The 26,963-nt window shown below is 39.1% G+C and overlaps 1 protein-coding gene and 1 non-coding gene across 2 annotated transcripts in view; both read right to left on the bottom strand.

Moving 5' to 3' along the window:
• Window positions 1–1,127: 1,127 nt before the first annotated feature.
• LOC107073552 (pre-mRNA-splicing factor CWC22 homolog) overlaps window positions 1,128–26,963 on the bottom strand; it is a 40,595-nt gene continuing 14,759 nt past the window's right edge. The window contains 2 exon segments of the mRNA XM_089174053.1: window positions 1,128–1,382; window positions 23,251–23,311. Coding sequence (XP_089030179.1) covers window positions 1,243–1,382; window positions 23,251–23,311 — 201 coding nt within the window. The 3' untranslated portion in view covers window positions 1,128–1,242.
• On the bottom strand, window positions 19,531–19,649 carry LOC149032033 (5S ribosomal RNA). The gene has a single exon (XR_016177111.1). It is a non-coding gene; the product is annotated as a 5S ribosomal RNA (ribosomal RNA).

Raw genomic sequence — 26,963 nt, 5'->3', positions numbered from 1 at the left:
CTTCATGTGGCCAAAGATGAACAAAGATATTGCAGAATGGTCAAGTACATGTTTAGCATGCCAAAAGTGCAAAATAAGCCGTCATAACAAACAGGTACCTTCGAAAATAGAAGTACCACAAGGACGTTTCGAACATGTACACATAGATATAATAGGTCCATTACCAACGATTAAAAATATGAGATACTGCCTAACAATGATAGATAGGTTTACTCGATGGCCAGAAGCAATTCCAATGCCAGATACCTCAGCAGATACAGTGGCAACAACATTCTATTCGCAGTGGATTTCGAGATTTGGTTCTCCTATTACAATTACAACTGATCAAGGAACACAATTTGAAAGTCAACTATTTGAAGCATTAATCAAATTAGTCGGAGCGAAAAGAATTAGAACAACAGCATATCACCCTGCATCAAATGGAATGATAGAAAGTTGGCATAGATCACTTAAAGCAGAAATAATGTGCCATGAAGAAAAAGACTGGGTAGGAATACTACCAACAGTGCTCCTTGGTCTACGCAAAAGTCTAAAGGAAGATATAAAAGCTTCAGCTGCGGAATTGGTATATGGTGAAAACATCAGACTACCAGGAGAATTTTTCCTCAGCGAAGAGCTATTACAAGATCCACACATATTCCTAGAAAAATTAAGACAACATATAAGGCAAATCAGACCGATACCCACAGCACACCATACCAAAAAGAAACATTTTATTCAGGATAGGCTATATACATGTACGCACATATTTTTAAGGGTCGATGCTGTAAAAAAACCATTAGAAGCGCCTTACGAAGGTCCATACGAAATTATACAATGACTTACAGATAATATTTTCAAAATTAACTATAAAGGAAAACATATAAATGTATCTATAGAAAGACTAAAACCAGCGTTCGTCGAAAAAGATTGCAATACCGATTCGTATGTACCAATTAAAACTTATTAGGTTAGGATAGAGATAATGCAATATTTTTATATATCTTTATATATTTTTATATTTTTATATACTTGTAAACATCTATAATTTTAAGTTTCGCATTTTATGTAATAAGAAAAAATGCTCCGAAGGGAGTAATGTAGCGGTACGGCCGATGGTCGCGCCATCTAAGTTACTAGAAGGCTAGGGAACCACGCTAGCAAGTGTGGTCACCAGACGAGTTCAGTCTGTGCGTAGCCGTTGAGAATTGTACAAGAAAGAAAAGCAAATCGCATCCGTTAAATAAAAATCATAAAACAAATTCAGTCTAATATTATCTTTACTCTAGAGAAACCCTCTACATGCGGGACGCCACAAGTTCTTCTAAGAGCTGTTAAATTAATTTCGGTATTGTCTACAATAACACCTTCTTTCTCTTCAGTATTCTCAGCATTGCTATCTTCTCCATCGGAACTTGTCACTGCCTCATTGTCACTGCCTTCAGAATCACTGTCATTTAAAACAAGAATTTTATTGCTCAATTGTTTATATTTTTCTTTATTAGCCACATAATTACTGTCAAACTTGACAACATTTAAAATGTCTTGCGAATCTATTGCTTCGTCTAATCGTATGAGATGCGTGAATTGATTTTCTTCCTCTACAAGATCTAATTCTGGAGGAATTGCTGGATGATATTTGAAGCCATCCTTTCGAATTTGAAACATGACTTCAATCATATAGTGAACACGCTTTTTTGGCGTGTCCTCAGGTGGACTTGAGAATGGTTTAGATTTACAATTTGGTCTAATTTAAATTGTTTATTTAATTTATTTTTTATTTATAAAATTGTTATTCAAAATTTTATAGGTTGAAGTTAATCGATATTCGAGTTATAGAGAATATTCGAATCATGTAATATATATATATATATATATATATATATACATATTTAAATGATTATTATTATTATATAAATTTTTTAAATTAATTTTTTTATAAAAGAAAGATTTTATTTAAAAAAAAATGAAATTTATCAATATTAAATTTTTTCTTATTTATTTATAAGAAATTTAATAATATTAAATAATTTTAAGTTATTTTAATTTATTAAAAAAATTATTTTCAATTAGTTAAAAATTAACAATATTTAAGATATGATAATTTTAGTGTTTTTTTGGCAGAAAAGTGCATTAAATTTAGAATTTAATAATATAAAATTTTAGATTTATTATTTTATAAATAAAATAATAATAATAATAATGAAATTTTTATTAATTAAAGTCGTGCATTTAAAAATTTAATATTAAGAGAAATATATATATATATATATATATATATATGTATATGCAAGAGTGAGAGAAAGACGAAGAGTACGTGTGTATGGTGTGCGTGAAAACAATTGATGAATGTGAAAGATGTGTAAGAGTATGCAGCGATATAGGTATAAGTGTGAGTACACGCAGCAATATGAATGTGTGCTAGCAAGAAAGAAAAGCGAGCGTGCACCCCGAAGTCTCTCGAATATTCCCGAACCGAAAATCGGGAAGAGGTCTTTTGTTTAATCGGTCGGGAATAGTCTAGAGATTTCGAGAATGATTGACGGAAGTGGTTGGGACCATTGGTAGGGTGAATGAGTATATAAGCGCGGCGAAGAAGGCGATCTTCGCCTTCTTAAATCGGTGCAACTATTTGTGAGTGAACGAGTGTAATACGAGTGTACTTAAGAATAGTTAGGACTATTGTTACTTACTTTTCTTTTCGATTTCTATCTCTTTATTATTATATTAAACCTTAATATTTAAGTATTTGTTCTATTAAAATAAATATTTCTATTTAAACTCAATAAATCTTACATATATATATAAGTTAAAAGAATTATTTATTTTCTATCTTATATTTTCAAAATATAAACTTTTTAAAGCTTATTAACTAATTTTAAATAAAGTATGTGAATAAATTAATTTTTTTTGTATATTATAGACTGTCAAAATTTATTGATTCAATTGGTTGATAAAAAATAAAAAAAATAAATAATTGAATAAATTTCTGATAATTGAATAAAAGGATATTTAATTTCTTGTCTTCCTAATCAAGTTAATATAAAAAATGTTGAAATTAAAATACAAAAATAAAATTTATTAAATGGATTAAAGTTTGTTTTATTTGATTTAGGATTAAAAATAAAGGGTATAAATAATAAAATTAAAATTGATAATAGTAATGCAATTACACCACCTAATTTTTTAGGAATTGCTCGTAAAATATCATAAGCAAATAAAAAATATCATTCAGGTATAATGTGGATAGGTGTAATTATCGAATTGGCTTTAATAAAATTTTCTGGGTCTCTTAAAATATAAGGATTTTGAAGTATTAATAAAAGTAGAGCAAATAATAATATAATAAAAGTGATTATATCTTTAATTAGAAAAAATTTATGAAAAATAATTTATGTAAATTTCTATTTGTTCCTAAAGGATTATTAGATCCTGAATTATGTAAATAAATTAAATGAATGATAACTAAAAATAAAATAATAAATAGTAAAATGAAGTGGAATGAATAAAAACGATTTAATGCTGGAAAATTAACAGAAAATCCACCTAAAATTCATTCTACTAATATTGGTCCAAAGTAAGGAATACCTGAAAGAAGATTAGTAATTACAGTTGCTCCTCAGAAAGATATTTGTTCCCAAGGTAAAACATATTTTAAAAATGCAGTTATTATAACTAATAAGAAAATTATTACTCCAATAGTTCATGTTTCAATTAAATTGAATGATTGATAATAAATATTTCGTCCAATGTGAAGATATAAACAAATAAAAAATAATGATGCTGCATTTATGTGTAAAATTCGTATGATTCAACCAAAATTTATATCTTGTATAATGATTATTACTCTATTAAAAGCTTCATAAATTGAAGGAATATATTGTATAGATAAAAAAATTCCTGTACATAATTGAATAATTAAACATAAACCTAATAAAGATCCAATATTTCATCATATATTAAAAATATTAAAAATAAAATTATTAAACCACCAATTATTATTAAAAAAATTAAAAATGCGTATAATGAGTAAGAATTCCAAGAGTTTAAGATTAAACATCTAAATAATGTAAATAAAATTAATAAAATTATTAAAATAATAATTTGAATTATTTTTTTTAATAATATATAAATAACTAATAAAATTATTAAAATTCAAATAAAAATAATTAAATAATTAGATTTTGTCATAAAGTTTATTTTATTTTTTTTAAATATAAAAAAAATTAATTTAACAAAGAAAAGTTTAAAATTAAAATATTAATGTTGGAGATTAAATATATATTTATGTAAGATTCGTGAAAAAAAACTGGACCGCTGGACTGACTGGACCGGGACTCGAACAACGGATCTTTTGCTTTCCGGGCGACTGCTCTTTAACCAATTGAGCTATCCAGGGCCCACCGACCAGTTCCCTTCCACGAATGCTTATCAAGTTTGGTATGGAGGCGTTCGTCCCACATTTATAAATATTTTTTTGAAGCTTTAAAAATTTATATTTAATTTAAATTTACAAAATTTATGTTTTATTTTTAAACTATAAAGCTTAGAATAAATTTGAATTTTATTTTAATAAATAAATTTATTATCGTTAATTACCCTGTGAAGGGGGCGGGTCTTGAATACCCCCTTCAGTAATCCCTGCTTGTCGTAAGAAGCGACTAATAGGGAAAATACTCCCCAAGCTAAGGTGGAAGCAATCGTGCCGATGGCTGGATGGCACTTGGGTAAAGTGTCGCAAACGATGCCCTTGGGGTACCGGGCAACCCCCCATTGTATCTTGCCTTATCACCGCAACAGGCTCTGTGGTGACGGACCGCTTATTTCCTGACTATTCGTGGGACTCTTATGGAATCCAACAAAACTACGCAAACAAAAACACAAGATGGCGTGGGGACTTCGCAAGAAGAACCCACTCCAGTCGCCATAAATTTGATCTCGAGCGCTGGGGATGAGGGATCGGCGAAAGCCGGACCCACGGACTCATCGCCCAATACAACAAAAAAGAAGAAAAACAGGAGCGGGGCTGCGAAGAGAAAGCCGCAAGCCAGATTGGCTTTGCAGGGCCAAACCCCTAAGCCGCACCTCGAGGATGAGGAGAAGGGGGCAACCGATGGTCAGGACCCTACCAAAAGGCCCAGACCTTTGGACGGCACCCCGCCGGTAAGGTCTTTGGTAAACAAGAAGAGTAGGATCGCCACAAGTCCTACCAATTACGCAGATGCTGTGGCTGGGGATATGAGGGTGGCCGTTGCGCCGGTTGATTTCCCCGAAGTGACACTCGGCCAGGAGCAGGGAGTACCACTAGTGGGGGCACTCCTTAGAGCGCTGGACTCGATCCCAACGGATTAGGTAGTCCCGTGCTTCGAGAGGACCCGTTACGGGCAGGGAGTTCTTTGGATAACCTGCTCGGACGACAAGGCGAAGGCATGGCTTAAAGCCATTGTACCGAGCCTTAAACCATCGGAGGGAGCTCAACTCCAGGTGCTGGAGAGGGAATACCTCCCGAGGCTGAAGAGGATGACGGCGGTGTTCCCCGACACGAAGACATGCCGACCATCTTCAAGAGACTCCAGAGGCAGAATCCGGGACTCTCAGCCTCCCTGTGGAGAGTGTGGAGCCGAAGAGCTGTCCAGGACAAGGTCCACGCGGTATTAGGTGTGGATGCGGCCTCCTTAGACCAATTGAAGAAGCAGGAGCTCGCCCCTCACTTCGGTCTGGGCAGGGCCCGTTTTTACGAGGCCCCGGTCGGAGCGGAGGCGGGAGGGCGAGCACCTGCTCCTGGGGAAACCAGGAGTGATCCAGGAGCGGACGCGCAGCGGGGGGGTCCGGTGGAGTCGACTGCGACTACCAACGCGTCACAAACGCCTACTGACGCAAAGGATGCGGGGGCAAGGGCTCAGTCCGACGGAAATACGGAGGGTGGGGCGAAGGTCAGAGGTAGACCACCCAAGGCCATCGCCCTGGTCAAGACGACCCGTGAGGAGACCCAGCGTGGTGTCCAACGGACCATTGCTGGGTCCCTAACGGGGCCGTCCACAACGCCCCGGGGGACCATAGAGGCCCCGAAGGCAGTTGGGAGACAGGGGATCGAGGACGATGGCCGGTAACGTGACCTGTTGTCCTCTTCCCCATTCCACAACCCCTCCAGTACCTATCCCCTCCTCCTCTTCCTTTCCCTCCCCCTCCCCTTCCCTCTCCCTAAACCAAAACAGAGGGAAAAGGGCGCACACGCTACCACCCAGGGGGGTAGCGTGCCTCCAACTCTCTTAAATCAATCTGCAACACTGCATAGCGGCCTCGGGTGTTCTCAGCCAGAACCTAGCAATGGAGCAGACAGACATATCCCTTATACAGGAACCCTGGATCTATGGGGGACTTGTTAAAGGGATCGATCGCAGCATGGGAACATTGGTTTATGACCCATGCGAACCCGGTCCAACGGCGTGTGTCTTTGTTTCCAAAAGATACCACGCCCTAAAGCTAAGCAGATTCTGCAGCAGGGACCTTACGGTGGCCTCAGTTAGGTTAAGGTTGGGAGGTGGGCTGACCGACCTTATCGTTTGCTCAACATACTTCCCCTACGACTCGGCCGAACATCCGCCTACAGAGGAACTGAAGGCCGTAGTGGAACACTGCCGCAGAGAAAGGCTGGACCTTGTGATCGGGTGCGACGCTAACTCGCACCACGTCGCATGGGGCAGCTCAAATACAAATATGAGAGGGACGGCTTTGCTGGAATACCTCTCGTCGTCGAATCTGGAGATCCTCAACAGGGGATCCAGACCAATCTTCGTCACCTCGAGGAGACAAGAGGTGATTGACCTGACACTGGGCACCCCTAGGGTGGCTCGGTGGCTGGAGGAGTGGCGAGTGGACGATGAGGATTCACTCTCGGATCACCGCCGCATCCTCTTCAAGCTCAGGACTGAGACGGCACAGCCCGTTATCAGGACCTACTGAGACCCAAGGGCCACTGACTGGGCTCTCTACAAGAGGGACCTAGAAGGCAGGCAGGTATAAGCGGAGGGCTAAGAACTGAGGGTCTGATTGAGGAACGGGTGAGCCTACTCTCCTCTTCCATCACTCAGGCCTTCGAAGCTGCTTGCCCTCTTAGGACATGGGCCAGGACTAGAGTGGCATAGTGGAGCAAGGAGTTGAGCTCACTGCGTTCGAGTTCTCGCCGCCTCCTAAATAGAGCCTTAAAATCAAATGGCTCTGAAGACTGGGCCAATTATAGGAACGAGCAGAGGGCCTATAAGAAGCTCATCAAGAAATCCAAACGCGAGGCCTGGGGGAAATTCTGCTCTGAAGTTGAGGCCCTTCTTTAGTGGCCAAACTTCGCAGAGTCCTCGCAAATGGCCCGCAACCAAGTCTCAGTGGACTCTTTCTCCCGAACGGAGAGCAGCTTGAGAAACACGAGGACATCCTTGCCCACCTATTGGTGATACACTTCCCGGGATCCGGCCAGGTCGAGCATAACTCCCTGACTCAGGAGGAGCTCCGCGCCACGTGACCCGGTGACTGGACCACTGCTGCTGCAGTGGTAACGTACGACAGGATTCGCTGGGCTCTGGACTCGTTCGACGGGTACAAGAGCCCGGGGGCTGACGGGCTCTTCCCCGCTCTTCTTCAGAATGGAGGGGATGGGCTAGTCAAGCATCTGATCCGTGTCTTCAGAGCGTGTCTCACCTTGAGATACGTACCTAAACCATTACGAGAGGTCAAAATAGTCTTTATCCCAAAAACGGGACAGATATGACCAAGCCAAAGCTTTTAGGCCTATCAGCTTGACGTCTTTCCTGCTGAAAACGCTGGAAAGACTCGTTGATAGGTTCATAAGGGATGGAGCGCTGGCGAGGACGCCGGTGCAGCCATCACAGCACGCTTATCAAGCAGGTAAGTCTGCCGAGACGGCTCTTCATGACCTTGTTCGCGAGATAGAAGGTGCCCTCGACAGAAAAGAAGCCATGTTATGTGTCTTCTTAGACGTCGAGGGGGCGTTCGATAACACCTCCTTCGAAGCTATATGCGGAGCAGCGAGGGATTTGCACATCGACGGCACTGTCGTCCAGTGGATGGACTTCATGCTCCGCTCACGTATCATCACTGCTAGTCTCAGCGGGACGGACATCAGGGCGCACGTTGGCAAAGGGTGCCCTCAGGGTGGAGTTACCTCCCCACTGATGTGGCTCATGGTTGTCGATGGGCTCCTAAGCAGGCTCGGGGAGCTAGCGGTTAAAACGGTTGGGTTTGCCGATGACATCTGTATAGCGGTCACCGGCAATCACCCGGCCACGATGTCGAGCAAGATGCAAAGAGCGCTCGACATCGTTCAGGATTGGTGCACGTCGATGTCTTTGAGGGTGAACCCGAATAAGACTGAGATGGTGCTTTTTACGAGGAAGAGGCTTTTCAATATAAGGCCTCTCTCAATATTTGGAACTGAGCTGACGTTCTCCCGGGAAGTTCGCTACCTGGGGTTGACGCTCGATAGCAAGCTCAGTTGGAAATGCCACATCGACAAACAGGCCAGGAAGGCTATTAATACCTTCTGGGCCTGCAAGAAGATGGTAGGTATGGTTAGGAGGATTTACACCGCCATACTGGTCCCTCAACTGACGTACGCCTCCCTAGTTTGGTGGCCCGGCGTTGAGCGGGCTCAAAACAGGAAAGCGTTAGACAGGGTCTATAGGCTAACAGGGCTGGGAATAACGGGCGCGATGCGCACTACCCCGACCCTGGCTCTAGGGGCTCTGCTCAACATCTTACCTCCGCACATTCCGGCGAAGGAAAGAGCCAGAAGCGCTGCCTTTATGCTGCTAGTCAGTGGGAACTGAAGATGGGCCTCCTACGGGCACGCATCGATCCTGTCGGGGACGGAAGACTTCGAGGAAGTCAACCGTCTTGGAAGTGACTGGTGCCCAAAGAAGTACCATTTCCAGTACAACTACGAGGTCCTCTTCCCAGATAGACAGTCATGGGCAGAGGACCCAAATCATTTATGGGCACCCGCAGGGCCCGTCTGGTAAACAGATGGGGCTAAGGCGGGTTCCAACGCGGGAGCAGGGGTCTGGTCTGGAGGGCCTAGGACCGAATTGTCCTACACTCTAACCGGTACCGCCTCTGTTCTTCAGACGGAGCTGTTTGCCATTTGGGCCTGCGCCCACAGTATCCTCGAAAGGGGGTACTATGGCACTAGTATCTACATTTGTAGTGACAGCCACACTGCGCTTAGACTTGTACACAGCACCGTGGTCTAGTCAGGGCTGGTGAAGGACTGTGTAGACTTGTTGACACGGCTAGGTAGTGTTAACAGAGTAAGGTTGCTCTGGGTGCGTTCAGGGCAACGAAAGGGCGCACGAGCTTGCCAGACTTGGAGCTTCACGGCACGATCTGGCGAGCCAATGCCACATAAGCGTGTCAGAGGGGCTCATGCGGTGTAGGTCTAAGAAGTGGGCTACGGACCGCTTCAGGGATCTCTGTGTGCAAGGCCCTGGCATGAGGCACACGAAGGCTCTGTTTTCAGGGCCTTCGGAGAAGCTAGGTACCGAGCTGATCAACCTGGACCGAGCCCAATTGAGGCTGGTGGTAGGATTGGTCACCGAGCACTGGCACCTTAGAAAGCACCTTACGCGACTGGGCCTTGCACAAGACTCGGTCTGCCACAGGTGCGGCGAAGGAGAGGATACCTCCCTCCATCTCATAACTCAATGCGTTAGGCTCGCAGACGTCAGAAATGATGTCCTTGGGACCACCGACAACAACTTCGACCTAATGGGCTCAGGGGCGGCCAGACTCCTGCGCTTTGCAAGGGAGTCGGGGCTGCCCGCGGGACCGCTATGGTCATAGGTTTCTCCCCGCAGGGGGACCGGGTACAATGGTCCAGAGACTGAGCGCCTGGGTAAACAAACCTCAAGAAAAAAAAAATTATCGTTAATTTTTTTTATATTAATTTTTTAATATTTATTTTAATTATTTTTACTTTAATATTATTAAAGAAATTTAATAATCATTTATTAATAATTTTATTATCAATTGAATTTTTAGTTGTAGTGATTTCATTAAATATTTATTTTTTAATAATTTATAAAGAATATTATTTATTGATTTTTATAGTTATATTTGTAATTGAAGAAGTATTGAGAATTTCTTTAATGGCAATAATAATTCGATTTTATGGAAATAATTTAATTGAAAATTTAATTTTAATTATATGATGTCTCATTCTCGGAATTACAAAACACGTAGTACCGCTGCTTGCGCTGCGATGTCACCACAATTTCAGAGTATCCAGGAAGAAGAAAGGAGCGCCACCGGTGGCTCTCCCTGAACTACGCCCTCGTGTCGTAACGCTCATAACGTTTTTTGTGCTCGATAGCATCACAACATCAGAGTAAAAAAAAAAAAGAAAAGAAGAAGACTGATTGAAAGACAGTGAAAGACAGGAAGAGAAGTGATTAAGAAACGAAGATGTCCAAGAATAAAAGGAAGAGAGAACGAATGGAAAGAGAAGAGAGAATGGGAAAAAAATAAAAGAATTGGAGGAAGCTTTGCGTGGCGTCCAGAATAGCGTGGCGCCATTACAGGTTTCAACACGATCGTCTGGTAAGCTTGGTTTTGTTGTTGTTATAAAGAATGGCAATGCGCTTACACGAGTGGTGAGACATATTGTACAAAAAAGATGGCAATGCGTTCACACGAGTGGTGAGACATATTATACAAAAAAGATGGCAATGCGCTCACACGAGTGGTGAGACATATTATTCAAAAAAGATGGCAATGCGCTCACACGAGTGGTGAGACATATTGTACAAAAAAGATGGCAATGCGCTCACACGAGTGGTGAGACATATTGTTCTAAAAATGGCAATGCGCTCACACGAGTGGTGAGACATATTGTTCAAAAAAGATGGCAATGCGCTCACACGAGTGGTGAGACATATTGTTCTAACAGTGCCAATGCGCTCACACGAGTGGTGAGACATATTGTGCTAAGACTGAAAAAGCGCCCACATGAGTGGTGGGACATATATAAAAAAAAAAAAAAAATAATAAAGAGTGTGGGGACATATTGGTCTACAAAGTTGGCAATGCGTCCACACGAGTGGTGGGACATATTGTTTTATAAGATTGGGTTAGTGCGTGCACGAGACGCGATTCATAACTGTTTAGTCGCTTTTTGTTTATAGGGACTACAAACAGGTTAGAAGAGTCGGCCAGCAAGGACACTTCTTTACCGACGGAAAGAGAGCAGTTAATAAACTTGCCGCTAGGGGCGTCGACAACCGAAGCGCCACCTTTTAACAGACCACCTCAAGACTCCGAGTCTACTGATGACTCCAAAACGCCTGAAAGGGTCAGGGAGTCTGAAGAAAAGGAAAATTTTTCAGAAAAAGATAGCACGGGATTGGAGGCGGAGGTTTTAGATATTTTAGGTGAAGATCCTCAAGCAGACGATTCACAAGTTGGGACTTTACACCCAGAGATAGCAACCCGCTGGTCAAACCATTTAAGTGGCGGATTGAAAAAGGAGCTTAAGAATGAGCTATTGACGAAATACCCACGGACAAGTAATTGTCATCTGGAAGCTCAGATTCTAAACCCGGAAGTTGCAGCTTCAATGCAGGAGGTTGCACTAAAAAGAGACAGATATGCTAGTGTAGTACAGAGAGTTATTGGATCAGCAATGTTGGCTCTTGGGAAGGGTATTTCGTTAATGCTCGATGAAGATAAAGAAGGAGTAAATAAAATGCAGCTGTTGCAGTATCTTTCGGATGCTGGAAAACTCCTAGCAGAAGCTCATTATCGGGAAGCTATGACGAGACGGTCCTTTATACTCCCTGGCATAGAAAGAAATATAAAAGAGGTCCTAGAAAAGTCAAAACCTGATAAATTCTTGTTTGGAGAGGACTTATCTGAAAGAATTAAGTCTACAAAGTCGATTGTAAAGGTGGCAGCGGAGATGAAATCAAAACCAGCGACAAAAAGGACCCCTTTAAAAACATCGAACCAGGGAAACTGGAAGACCCCTTCCTCCAAGATGCAATGGACGAGGGTGGGGAGTTCCAGAACAATGTACAAGCCAAAGACAACTGTCTTCACGGGCTCGAGGAGGTCATATTACCAGTCGCCCCAATCCCAGGTGAAGTCATCGCGCCTGAAGATCGAGCATCGTCGATAATGCAACAGGTACCATCAAAGGCAGGAAGGTTAAGGTTCTTTGAAAATTAATGGTGAAAGATCACAAATAATGACTTTGTCTTAAGTTGTATAATGGGTTATCAGATTGAATTTGTTAAACCGGTATACCAAGTAATTGAGCCAAAGGGTTTTATAAATTCCCTGCAAGATATGAAAGACTGCAAGGATACTATTGATAAGTTATTAAGTCTCGGTGCAATTCAACCTTGCGTTGATATAGAGGGCCAATTTTTATCTTCGTACTTTTTAGTAGACAAAACAAATGGTTTGAAGAGATTTATATTAAATTTAAAGAACTTGAATACTTTTATTGAGACAACTCACTTTAAATTAGAGGACATTAAACTAATATCAAAAATACTTTCTCAGGGAGATTTCTTAGCAAACATAGACTTAGAAGATGCATATTTCTTAATTCCCATGAATACTTCTAGCAGAAAGTTTTTGAGATTTAGCTTCAATTCTCAGTTATACGAATTTCTCTGTCTGCCATTTGGCTTGGCTACAGCTCTATTCGTCTTTACGAAAGTGTTAAAAGCTATCTTAAATTATTTACGTAAACGTGGGTTTCTGTCAGTAGCATACCTGGACGACATATTGTGCATCGGCCCTGATCTACCATCATGCAGTAAGAATATAGCAAGAACAATTAAATTGCTCGAATCGTTAGGGTTTGCTAGAAAATGACGATGATTTTGAAGGAAAAGTCCAACTAGATAAAAATCTAGTTCAAGATTTTGCATGGTGGGAAGAACATATTGGTTCTTCGGTAAACACTTTTGGAGATCACCAATACGAAAGAACAATCTATTCAGACGCGTCGCGGACAGGTTGGGGAGCATCTTGTGACGGAAGCCGAGCACATGGGTTTTGGTCCGGCGAAGAAAGAGAATTGCATATTTATTTCTTAGAGTTACTGGCAGCTTTTTTAGCGTTAAAAGTTTTTGCTATTGACCTTTCTCATTGCAGAACTCTCCTGAGGATGGATAATACTACTGCGATTTCCTACGTGAATCGCATGGGTGGTATCCAATACCCACATTTAAATAAACTAGCCAAAACAATCTGGCAATGGTGCGAAGCAAGAAATTTATGGGTCTTTGCTTCGTATATCCCATCTAAGGAGAATACAGAGGCGGACGAGGAATCAAGGTTGACTAATATTGATACTGAGTGGGAACTTGCAGAGTTTGCCTTCCTAAGGATAGTTCAGACTTACGGCAAACCGATAATTGATCTGTTTGCTACAAGAATAAATGCAACATGTGAGGAATTTTGTTTTTGGTACAAAGATCAAGAAGGATCTCACGTTGACGCATTTATCATAGAATGGAGTGAGAGGTATTTTTACGCCTTCCCTCCCTTTGCGCTGATACCTCGGGTATTACAGAAGATCATAGCGAAAAAAGCAGAAGGCATTGTAGTTATACCATTCTGGACAACTCAACCTTGGTTCCCCATCTTTAAATCTCTGTTAATAGCTGAACCAATTGTCTTTAACCCTAATAAACATTTGCTTTTGTCTCCTTGTAGGACTCAACATCATCCACTGTTCCGAAAAATGTCTCTGGTTGCCTCCCGGCAACCCGGCAAAATTCAGACTTCCGAGATAATGTTGTCGTCCTTGACAGAAAGCAACATAAAACAGTACTCCAAGCCTATCAAGCTGTGGTGGCAATTTTGTAACGAAAGAGGACGAGACCCCTATGAGGTCTCAGAGTCTGAATTGTTAGATTTTTTGTCTAATAGGTTTCAAGCAGAAGCTTCTTATGGTACACTCAATTCAATGAGAGCTGCCATATCTCTGATTGCCAAGACGAGTTTGACTTCTAGTGTACTACTGAATAGATTTTTCAAAGGTGTTTTCAAGCAACGGCCGTTGAAAGCTAAATATGACAGAACGTGGGACTCCAAAATAGTATTGGATTTTCTGGAAAAGTGGAGTCCAGTTGAATCATTAGAACTACCACAACTAACCAAAAAAGTGACTACACTGTTAGCCTTGGGAACTGGTCACAGACTGCAGACGTTAGCTGCCATACGATTAAATGACGTAAAAGAAACAAAAACAGGATTAGAAATAGAAATTCGAGATTTAATTAAGACCTCAAAAAAGGGTGTAAAACAACCACTACTGCAATTACCAACGTTTAAAGAAAAGTCACAGCTTTGCATCGTTAGCCATGTACTAAAGTATATAGAACTGACAAAGGACCTGAGGAAGAATTGTGAAAAATTATTAGTAACTTGGAAGAAACCACACAATGACGCTTCGTCTCAGACAATAAGTAGGTGGATTAAGTCTGTTCTATCTGATAGCGGAGTGAGTAAAGAGTTCACAGCGTATAGTACAAGACACGCGTCAACGTCGTCAGCGTGCAGAAAAGGTTTAGATATTAATGTAATTAAGTCTACAGCAGAGTGGTCAAAATCTTTAGAAGTATTCGCAAGATTTTATAATCGGCCCTTACGAGAGGCAGATACCAATTTTGCCGAAACTGTGTTTTTGGAAAAATAGGGCATGTGGCTGGGGAAAATAATAGAATTCGTTCCTTTTTTGATTATATGTACTCTGAAACTTCTACGTGTTTTGTAATCCCGAGAATGAGACATCATATACTTAAAGGATCAAACGAGCTCGCCGAAGGCGGGCGAAGTTCGATCAGAATTATATAATGTCTCATTCGAGAGGATTACTCCCTACCCTGGTAATACCCCCATCCGGTTGAGAATTTATTATTTTCCCTCAATATTACACTCTAAAGAATATGAGCGTTACGACACGAGGGCGTAGTTCAGGGAGAGCCACCGGTGGCGCTCCTTTCTTCTTCCTGGATACTCTGAAATTGTGGTGACATCGCAGCGCAAGCAGCGTTACTACGTGTTTTGTAATCCTCTCGAATGAGACATTATATAATTCTGATCGAACTTCGCCCCGCCTTCGGCGGGCTCGTTTGATCCTTTAATTTTATGATAAAATTTATAATATTTTTAATATTTAGAATAGGTTAACTTTTTTTTTAATAAATGTAATTAAATAATTATTATTTTAAATTATTTTTTTTTATAATATTAATTAATATGTATTCAACAAATTTATTAGTTGGTTCAATAATTTTTTATTTAGATATTTATTCAATTTATTTAATTTTAATAAGTTTATGAATTATAGGATGTTTAATAATAATAAATATAACAAAATTTTTAAAATTTTTAATTTTTTTAATAATTAATGTTTTATTTTTATGTTATTTAACTTTTAATGTATTAATATTTTATTTAATATTTGAAATAACTTTATTATCAATTTTTTTTATAATTACATATGGTGGTTATACAATTGAACGTTTAGAGGCTATAATATGTATATTAATATATACTGTAATTTCTTCAATGCCTTTTTTATGATTAATGGTAAATGTTTGTATTAATTATAAAAGTTTATTAATGATATTTATTATATATAAAATTATAGAATTTGGATGGTTTATATTTTTATTTTTTATTTTAACTTTTTAAATTAAAGTTCCAATTTTTATTTTTCATATTTGATTACCTAAGGCTCATGTTGAAGCTCCAGTTTATGGTTCAATAATTTTAGCAGGAATTTTATTAAAATTAGGAAGATATGGAATTTTACGTTTTTCTCAGTTTTTATTTATTGATGTAATTAAAATTAATTATATAATTATTTTATTTAGAATTATTGGTGGATTAATTATAAGTTTAGTTTGTTTAATTCAGATTGATTTAAAGATATTAGTTGTTTATTCTTCAGTTGTTCATATAGGTTTATTAATTGGTGGATTAATAACTTTAAATAAATCAGGATTTATGGGTAGATTATTAATAATATTAGCTCATGGTTTATGTTTATCAGGATTATTTTATTTAGTAAATTGAAATTATGAATTTTTAAGTAGACGAATAATATATTTAAATAAAGGTTCTATGTCAATTAATCGTTCTTTAGGATTATTTTGATTTTTATTATGTTCATCAAATTTATCAGCTCCTGTAAGTTTAAATTTAATTAGAGAGATTTTTTTATTAATTAGTAGAATTTCTTAAAATTTAACATTAATAATAATTTTAATATTAATGTGTTTTTTTTAGAGCTGTTTATTCTTTATATTTATTTAGGTTTAGACAGCATGGAACAAATAGAAATTTATTAATAAATTATAAAATAATTATTGTAATAAATTTTTTAATTTTAATTTTGCATTGATTTCCTTTAAATATAATATTTTTAGGTTTAGAAATACTTAATTTTAATTAAATTTGATTTAAATAGTTTAATATAAAATACTAATTTGTGGAGTTAGAGATATATAAATTATATTTTAAATTTAATAATTTAAAAAAAATTAATTTATTATATTAATAAATATTATTATATTATGTGGGGTGTGTTGAAAATCGAAGAAGTTGTGTTGGTAAGTCTGTGTGAGTCCAAAGGTCCGAGGGGGTTGTGTGTGTAAGTCTGTGTGAGTCCAAAGGTCCGAGAGGTTGTGTGTGTAGGTCGGTGTGGGTCCAAAGGTTCGACATGTTGTGTGTGTTAGTCGGTGTGGGTCCAAAGGTCCGAGTGCGCTTGGAACATGCGGGGTGGGGAAGAAACCTCATAAGGAGAGGACGGTCACGCATCAGGGGTTGTTGTTTTCGAGAGAGTAACGTGGAGAGAACTGAGTGACGAGAGCGAGTGAGAATAGTGAGTAGAGAGTAGCGAGTGAGTAGTGATTCTGTGAGGTCTGAGTGAGTGCAAGAAGTTGCGAAGCGTTATTGTAATTGTTATTGTAATAGTAATTGTAATTGTAATAAGCAATAATTTGTGAGAATAAAGAGTATCTTTTATATCTCAAGTAGTGTCGGCAACGAGGGGGAATTAGATATCCTTAGCCGGATACAGAACAATTGATTTCCCTACAATTATATATTATTGGAATTTTAATATTTATTTTATCTTTAAATTTTTTGTTTCAAATTTTATTTCTATAAATTGAGTGTTTATAATTTATTTAGATTGAATTAGATTTATGTTTTTAAGATTAGTTATATTAATTTCTTGTTTTGTTTTAATATATAGATTAAAATATATAGAGGAAGATTTAAATATTAAACGATTTTTTATTTTAGTTTTAATATTTGTTTTAAGAATCTTCTTTTTAATTGTTTGTCCTAATTTAATAGGTTTATTATTAGGATGAGATGGATTGGGTTTGACATCTTATTGTTTAGTAATTTATTATCAAAATTGAAAATCTTATAATTCGGGAATAGAAACAGTTCTATTAAATCGTATTGGTGATGTTGGAATTTTTATAATAATTAGTTTATTAATTATAATGGGTTCTTGAAATGGGATATTATATAGAAATAATTTTTTATTTTTATCTATATTATTATTATTTAGATCAATTACTAAAAGAGCTCAATTACCATTTTCTGTTTGATTACCAATGGTTATAGCAGCTCCTACACCTGTATCTTCTTTAGTTCATTCTTCTACATTAGTAACAGCTGGAATTTATTTATTAATTCGTTATAATTTTTATTTAATAATTTTTAATGTTAATAGAATTTTATTATTTATTCCTAGAATAACTATATTTATATCAGGTTTAATAGCTAATTTTTAAAATGATTTAAAAAAATTGTTGCTTTGTCAACATTAAGTCAATTAGGATTAATAATAAGAATTATAAGATTAGGAAATATTAATTTAGGATATTTTCATTTAATTATTCATGCTTTATTTAAATCTTTATTATTTATAGGTAGAGGAATTTTAATTCATCAAATAATAAATAATCAAGATATTCGATTTATAGGTAATGTAATTTATTATTATCCTTTTGTTAGTTTAATTTTTTTATTTCTATTTTATCTTTATGTGGATTTCCTTTTTTTCAGGTTATTATTCTAAAGATTTAATTATAGAAATTTTTTTAATAAATAAATTTAATTATTTAAGAATAGTAATATTAATGTTAGCAACATTATTTACAGTTGCGTATAGTGTTCGTTTATTAATTATTGTTTATTTAAGAACAAATAATAAATTTAATATTTTTATAATTTTAAATGAAGATAATTTAATAAGTTTTTCAATGATTTTATTATATTTGAGATCAATAATTATGGGTTTTATTTTATTAAATTTATTTTCTTTATAAATTATTATTTTAAGATTAAATCAAAAAATTTTAGTTTTTAATATTTGTTTATTTGGTGTATTTTTTAGATTTTTAATTAGAAAAAATTAGTTTATTTAATTGATATTATGGATTAAAATATTATTTAATGAGAATATAATGATTAAATTATTTTTATGGAAATATTAATTTTTATCCATTAAAATATTCTTTAATTATATATAAAAATTTTGATAAAAGATTTTTAGAATATAAATTTGTTAATTGGTTTAATTTTTTTTTAATAAATTTTATAAAATTTTTAATTTTTTATTTTTTTTTTATTATTTTAATTTATTTATAATATTTATTATAATATTAATATTTTTATTTTTGATTATTTATTTAAATAGCTTAAAATTAGAGTTTAATATTGAAGATATTAAGGTGATATAAATTATTTTTAAATATAAATTAATAAATATAAACATATTATTTTTTAATGAAAATAAAATGTTTTAATAAACTATATAAATAAGGAATAAAATGAATTTTATTCATTAAAATATAAAGTTCAAAGCTTTATTTAAGTTATTTCAATTGGAAAATTTAATTCAATTTAATTATTAACAATAATTTACCTCTTTTTTGGTTTCAATTAATTTATATATATGTAAATTAAATTAAAAATAATACAAAATTTTTAATAATAAATTTAAAAATTATTACAGATATACAGATATACACTTTTATTCCCATGTCAACCCTCGCGGGTTTTTAACATAGCCTCCTTGCTACATACTACTTTATTTTTCCTATTCTTTTTCTCCTCGCTATCCTCTCAAAGACCTTGCCACCTCACACATCTCCTCTACTAAAACACTTTTTCCCTTTTTTCCAAAGCCTTCTCTTCTCTCTTTCTTCCTCTCCTTCTTTCTTCCTCTCCTTCTTTCTTCCTCTCCTTCTTTCTTCCCTCTCCTTCTTTCTTCCTCTCCTTCTTTCTTCCCTCTTTTCTCTCCTTCTTTTCCTCTCCTTCTTTCCTCCCTCCTTCTTTCCTCCCTCTTTTTCTCTCCTTCTTTTCCTCCCTCCCCTTCCTCACCTTCTTCCTCTCCTTCTTCCTCTCCTTCTTTTTCCTCCTTCTTCTTCCCCTCCTTCTTCCTCTCCTTCTTTTCCCTCCTTCTTTTCCTCCCTCTTTTCCTCCTTTCCATTCCAGCGTTAACAGCACACGGTGTTCCCAAGCGGTCACCCATCCAAGTACTACCCGTGCCCAGTGATGCTTAACTTAAGTGATCGGACGAGAACTTGTGTTTCCATCACGGCAAGGCCGTTAACAATTTAAAAATTATTAATTAATATGGATTAATGATTTAATCAAAAAATTTAAGTCGAAATTAAATTAGAATTTTATCTTTCATATTCAAGATATATTTTTAGATAAAAATTATTTTTATTTGCAAAATAAATGTTATATATTATAAATTAATTAATATCCTAAAATTAAATTATTTATAGTTTTACTTTGAAATATAAAATTAATTTTTAATTATTTAATTCAAATAATAGTTTGTTCATTTCATTCATAAATTATTCCAATAATTAAACATAAATAAATAATTAATATAGATAAAGTTCAAAAAAAAATTTTTTTCTTTTGATAAAAGATGGAATTAAAGGAAAAAGTAAAATAGTTTCGATATCAAAAATTAAAAAAATTAGGGCAATTTCAAAAAATTGGATAGAAAATGGTAAACGAGAAAAAGGTTATGGGTTAAATCCACACTCATATGGAGAAGGTTTTTCTCGATCTTTTAAAATTTTTATAGAAGTAATATATTAATAATTATTAATAAAATTATAATTGGTAGAATTAATAATATTATAATAGAAAAAATTATTTATTAATTATAAAAGTTTTAATTAATTTGAAAAATTATTTATTTTTAATAAATTACTTTACTTATATTATTATAAAATAATAAATTTTTTAATTGGAAATTAAATGTAATATTATTATACTATATAAGTATAAAGAAAGACTGCTGGTTGGGAGTTGTAGAGGGAAAGAGCGTGAATAGAGGAGTGGAGGAGATAGGGAAAGTCAGGGCAGGTAGAAGGAAAGTCAAAGGGAGCAGGAGTCAGAGAGAAATAGGGAGAAGTTGTGAGAGAGAAGAAGAAAAAGGTGAGAAAGGAAAGCAGGTGAAAGCGAGGTTAGGAGGTTGTGGCGACGACAGCGAAATCGGTGGAAGAGCGTGGAATCAGATTGGAGAAAAGATACGGTGAGGCAGGAGACAAGCAAGCGGATGAGTGAAGAGAAGGGGTTAGGAGGTGAGAAGAAGAGAGGGAGGAAGACAAACGCGGAAAAGATGGTTAGAACGAGAAGTGAGAGCCGGGGGAGAACTGCGGGAGTGAAAGAAATGTGGATGAGAAAAGGGAAATGGAGGATGAAGAGGAAGAGAGAGCGTTTAAGAGAAGTCAGAAGATAACTAGGTCGCCGAAGAGGAGTGAGGAAGAAAGAGGTGGCGCGCAAGAGAAAAGAGAGGTGGAAGATGGTCAAGAGGAGCAGATAAGGGAGATTGGAAGAAGTGAAGTAAGAATGGAGCTGGACAAAGATTGGATGGAGGAGGTGAAAAAAATAGTAAAGAAAGAGATTAGTGGGGTGAAAAATGAGCTAGAAAGAGTGAGAGGGGAGATGGTGGAGAAGGAAGCGAAATGGAGGGAGGAGATGGAAGAGAAGGAAGCGAAATGGAGGGGGGAAAGAGAGATATTAGAGAGAAGGATAGCGGAGTTGGAGGGGAAGCAGGGTAAGAGGGAGGGTGGAGAGGGTGGCAAGGTTGGGGTAGCAGCGGAAGAGGGGGTGGCAGGGGGAGCAGTGGATATGGTGGTAAAGAAGGATGAGGGGGAAGGGATAAGGTGGAAAGTGGAGGAAATGGAGAAGAGGATGGAGATGAAAGAAAGGGAGGATAGGAGAAGAAATTTAATTATTGGAAAATTCTATCCAATTATTTCCAACACTCTTGGTTAAGATACTGAACAACTATATTTCAGATATAATAACATGCATTACATAAAAGAACAAAAGAAAACTAAGAATAAGAAACGCTACGTCCACGCATTTCGGTTGACGTCCTATAACTAACAACGCACGCACTTCGAGACGTACAGCACACAAAAAAAAACAACGGAAGAACAATGTAGTGTCTACGAGTCCACCGTCACGACGCCACGCAGCACTCTCAATACTACATTAGCCTAAATATTCTTCCAATACTCCCACTTATTTAGACTAATACACCGATCCCGTGTCGTAATTTTTCAAATTGTTGCTTACTCAAGGGCTTCGTAAAAACATCTCCAAGCTGCCGTGTGGTATCGACATAATTTACAATAATATCGCCTCGTTCGAAGACTTCTCGCACAAAATGATAACGAACGTCTATGTGTTTTGTTCGTTTATGATATTTAGGATTACTTGCTAGTTTAATCGCTGATTGGTTATCCACTTTCATAGGTATCGCTTCACATTTTAAACCAACATCTAAACAAAATTGCTTTAACCACAAAGCTTCCTGAGTACCCTTCGCAAGTGCAATATACTCCGCTTCAGTTGATGACAATGCTACCACACGCTGCCTCTGACTAGACCATGAAACTGCCCCATTATTTAATACAAATAAAAAACCTGTTGTCGATTTACGAGTAGTTACACATCCTGCATAATCTGCATCCGTATACCCGTTTAGAATGCCATTACTCCCACTTGTTCCGTACACAATTCCATGATCTAGTGTTCCTTTCAAATATCTGAAAATTCTTTTCGCAGCTTGTCAGTGTTCCTGCCCATAATTTGTTAAAAACTGACTTAATTTATTCACCGCAAATTCAATATCCGGCCTACAGACCCTTGCTGTAAACAATAATGAACCTATAGCTTTCCGATATGGTACATCACACATTTTTACATTTTCTTGTGATGACAAATGCAAACCAGGCTCAAACGGTGTACTAACTGGTTTAGCATCCTCCATTCGAAATCTTACAAGCATTCTTTTGATTTATTGTTCCTGCTTTATTTTAATAGTACGATTTTTGCGGTCGCTCTCAATTTCCATACCGATAAATTGTTTTCCGTTTCCCAAAGTGATTTCAAAATTTTCTTTTAATTTATCTAAATCCATTTTAACCGCTTCTTTTGATTTTGACAACACTAACCCGTCATCTACATATAAAGCTAAAATAACGTCTGCATCATTCACTTTCCCTGAAAATACACAATTATCATTTTCAGAATGATGGAAACCAAAGCTCTTTAGAAAATTTGTAAATTTAGAATTCCAACACCGTGGTGACTGCTTAAGCCCATACAAACTCTTATTTAATTTACAAACTGCTTGTGGTTGACTTTTATCGACAAAACCTTGTGACTGCTCCATGAAAATAAGCTCTTTCAACTCACCGTGAAGGAAAGCAGTCTTAATATCAAATTGTGCTAACTCCAAATCATCTCTCGCCGCGATTGCCAATAATATTCTAATAGACTCATATCTAACTACCGGCGCGAAAGTTTCAGAAAAATCACGTCCTTCTCGTTGAGTGAAGCCTTTTGCCAAAAGCCTAGCTTTATAACGCTGCACATTACCGTTCGAGTCCAGTTTCTTAGTAAAAACCCACTTACAAGCTACAGTCTTTTTATTTTCTGGTAGTCTTTCTAGTGTCCATATTTTATTTTTACGAAGCGCACTCATTTCTTCATTCATCGCACATTTCCATTGCACTGCCTCTACACTAGACACCGCGCTTTCATACGTTTGTGGCATTACATCCGCTATGGAGGCATAACCAAACTCACTATAGCGGTCTGGCACACGTAATGTTTTTCTATCGCGCAATTGTCTACCGGTTTGTTGCACTTCATCCTGTTAATGGTTGCTTACACTTGGAGATGCTTCGTCATTATCTTCACCTGATGATTCAGCCGACTCAAAATCTTCTTCGTCCTCTTCAAGTGATTCATTATAATTTCCGAAATCCAAGTTTACAGAAAAACGTTTACAGGACTCTTCATCAAAATTTTCTGCAGCTTCTTCATTAAAGGTGACATCACAGGCTATATGTATTTTCCGTGATTTCTTGTCCCATAGTCTATAATTAGTAAAATCGCCTTCGTAGCCAACCAAAACCAACCGAAGACTTTTACTATTCAACTTCTTCCTACTTTCCTTGGGAATGTTCTTGTAGGCGATGCTTCCGAAAATTCGCATATGTTGTACTTCCGGTTTTCGTCCAGTCCATTTTTCATATGCAGTCATTCCATCCAACTGTTTTGTAACAGTCCTGTTAAGAATGTACGCTGCTGTTTTTACCGCTTCCGCCCACAAATATTTTGGTAAGCCTTTTGAAATTAACATGGACCTTGCACTTTCCACAAGAGTTCGCATTTCCCTGTCGGATCGTCCATTCTGTTGAGGAACGTACGGCGTAGATTTTTCGTGGATGATTCCTCTCGATTGTAGAAAATCTCGAAATTCTTTCGAAATATATTCTCTCCCATTATCCGAACGTAGAGTTTTTATCTTGTTACTTGTCTGCCTGTGGACAAGAGCTTCAAATTCCCTTAAATTTATTTAGAACCTCCGATTTGTTCCGTAGGAAATAAATTGTTCGAAAACCTGTACAATCATCCTTAAACAGTAGAAAATACCGTGAACCACCTGCAGACTCCACATTTATTGGGCCACACACATCCGAATGCATCATCTCGCCCGGTTTATTTGCCTTGACCCGTTTACTTGAGAAATGAGGTTTTCGTGCCTGTTTCCCCAGCGTACAAGCCTCACAGAAAAACTGTGATCTATCTTTAATTTTCATACCATTTACAGCTTTCATTTCATCAGTTTTCTTGATGGCGTTCACATTGATATGGCCTAATCGCTCGTGACATAATTTTAACGAGCTTTCTTGTATTAAATACCATTCCATAGACTTCTTCGTTTTAAATAGCATTCTAAATAATTGTCCATGGCGCTCTCCAACTGAAGATAAAGCACCGCTACTATTTCGAACTTCGCACCGCTTTCCGATAACATGAAATGAGAACCCTCTTTGGGAATTTCTTTCCCTCGGTTACTAGGCGCGTTAAGGTGCGTTCTCCTTGACGCGAGGAACGGGCCGCGGAGAAAGGAATGGGCCAATGAGACTCCGTGTGGAGGAAAGAAGCCGCGGAGAAAGGAATGGGCCAATGAGACTCCGTGTGGAGGAAAGAAATTTCCGATTAAATTTTTGATCCCGTGGGACGATATTTTATTTATCGGCGTGATGTGCCACGTGGTCACGTACAGAAGATAATGTTTACACACAGAAGATACACAAGCGCGCGATGAGAAGAGTGCGACCGGACGGTGCGACGGACGAGGTAGAAGTGATGATATTTTTCCTGCGTATGCACCGCCACGGCGATCCAGGCATCCGGAAGTAGAGAGAGCAACGGTCGCAGTGGTCACTCTTTCGCTCTGACCAATCAAAGGCGTGGTCAGGCCAATCAGATGCCCCTGCGGAACCGTGTCACGAGGTGCTTGCGTACGTTAGTGCTGGCGGCCGAGAGGTGTCAGCACTTTTCCTGCGCGCGCTGCTACAGCTGCGCGCTGTTGGCCGAGAGGTTTCGGCACTGCGCTGGTGCGAGACGCCACAGCCACTCCCCCTCCGGACCGGCTGCCGGAGGCAGGCGGAAGGTAACTCTGCGGAGGATGTTGGGCCGATGCTTCTGTCTGAGCGCTCCGCTGCTAGGCTTGATGATGCCTAGTTTGGTGGAGGGCGGTGGCGAGACGATGAGAGGTCTGGATGCCGGAGGTTGGTCCTGAGTCACTGGTAGAGTTTCAGGTGCTGCCAGTGGTGAGGACGATGACGTTGGCAACGGCGGAGGCGGTGCCGAAGACCGCGTCGTGGTGAGAGCCGGCGCAAGGTCCTGATCCTCTGGAGTCTGGGCGGATGTCGACAGCTCCGGAGCAGGCGAATGAGCGGGTGCGTCTGACGGGTGGTCGTCCGAGGTGTCCAGGTATGCTGGTTTCAAGGCGTCTGTAGACACGGCCTTTTCAGCGCCGTTCACCAGGATGACATATATTTTGTCATTGATGCGGCGGATGACTCGGTGTGGTCCTGTGTACGGAGGTTCGAGCGGTTTCCTGACCGTGTCGACTCGCAGGAAAACGTGCGAGCATGTTCGGAGGTCCTTGAAGAAGAACGGGCGGTGGCGTGAGTGGTCCGTTGCCGGCGTGGCACTTAGTGTCTTCATGAGTTCCCGTAGTTGGCCGACGAAGGAGGTCGGGTCGACGGGTGAATTGCTGGGCGTGAAGAAACCACCGGGAATGCGAAGCGTTGTGCCGTAGACCATCTCTGCCGGCGAGGCTTGCAAGTCCTCCTTGTACGCGTTCCGTAGGCCGAGTAGCACAAGAGGAAGTGCGTCGGGCCAAGGAACTTGAGCGCACATTAGTGCTGCCTTGAGTGTTCGGTGGAACCTCTCTACCATGCCGTTGGCCTGAGGGTGATGAGGTGTGATGCGGATCCTGGTGGCCCCCGAGGCCTGAACGAGTGCGGCGAAGAGTGCTGACTCGAACTGGGTACCCTGGTCCGAGGTGATGTTGAGCGGACATCCCTTGTCCGGAATCCAGGCCGATGTGAAGGCCCTGGCGATGGTTTCCGCACGGATATCCTTGAGAGGAACAGCTACTGGCCATCTGGTGAACCGGTCGATGATGGTAAGGCAGTACCGGTATTCTCCTACCTGGGGCAGCCTGATAATGTCGACGTGCACGTGCTAGAAGCGACTTTCCGTGATCTTGAAACGGGAAAGCTCGGAGCGGTTTTGTCGCGCGACCTTGGAGCGTTGGCACGGTAGGCAGGCGCGTGCCCATGCGGTGATGTCCTTACGTAGACCGGGCCAGATGAACTGCTTCGATACATCCCGTACCGTTGCGCGGACACCCGGGTGAGCCAGACTTTGAATGGCCTCGAAGGCGGCTGTGCGGAGCGAGCGGGGTAGGTATGGCCGTACTCGCCCGTCGTGTATGTCGCAGGTCACCTCGAATCCTTCGATGTTGAGTCGCTGAAGGTTGAGGGAGGTGCGTGCTGCGAGCGATGGGAGCTCGTCGTCCCTGTCCTGTGCTGCGGCGATGGCCTCTGGGCTGAGTGCCGAAGGTAGGCTGATGGTGGCGCAGGTTGAGGTTAGCGGCGTCGGCGATGACGTAGTAGCGCTTGTTGGCCCATCCGGAGCTGGAGCGTCCTCCGTCGTCCGGGAGAGAGCATCGGCGACGACGTTGTCTGCGCCGTCCACGTGCTGGAACGTGATGTCAAACTGTAACAGGAAGTCCAGCTGACGTTGTTGACGTGGTGAGGCCTTGTCCGAGGGTTGGTTTGCCGCGAAGGTGAGCGGACGATGGTCCGTCAATACTGTGAATGGACGACCCTCGAGGATACGTCGGAAGTGGTGAACTGCTAGGAAGACGGCTAGGAGCTCCCTGTCATAGGTGCTGTAGCGAGCCTGCGTTGGTGACAACGTCTGCGAGAAGAAACCGACAGGCTGCCATTCTCCGTTGACCAATTGTAGGAGCGCGGCACCAACGGCCGTGCTGGATGCGTCGGTAGCCAGTCGAAGAG

This window comes from Polistes dominula, unplaced genomic scaffold, assembly GCF_049000335.1.
Source record: "Polistes dominula isolate Pdom_NZ unplaced genomic scaffold, Pdom_raw_medaka contig_277, whole genome shotgun sequence".
NCBI lineage: Eukaryota > Metazoa > Arthropoda > Insecta > Hymenoptera > Vespidae > Polistes > Polistes dominula.
Note: the sequence above shows the minus strand (reverse complement) of the source record. Positions and strands in the feature narration are given on the sequence as shown.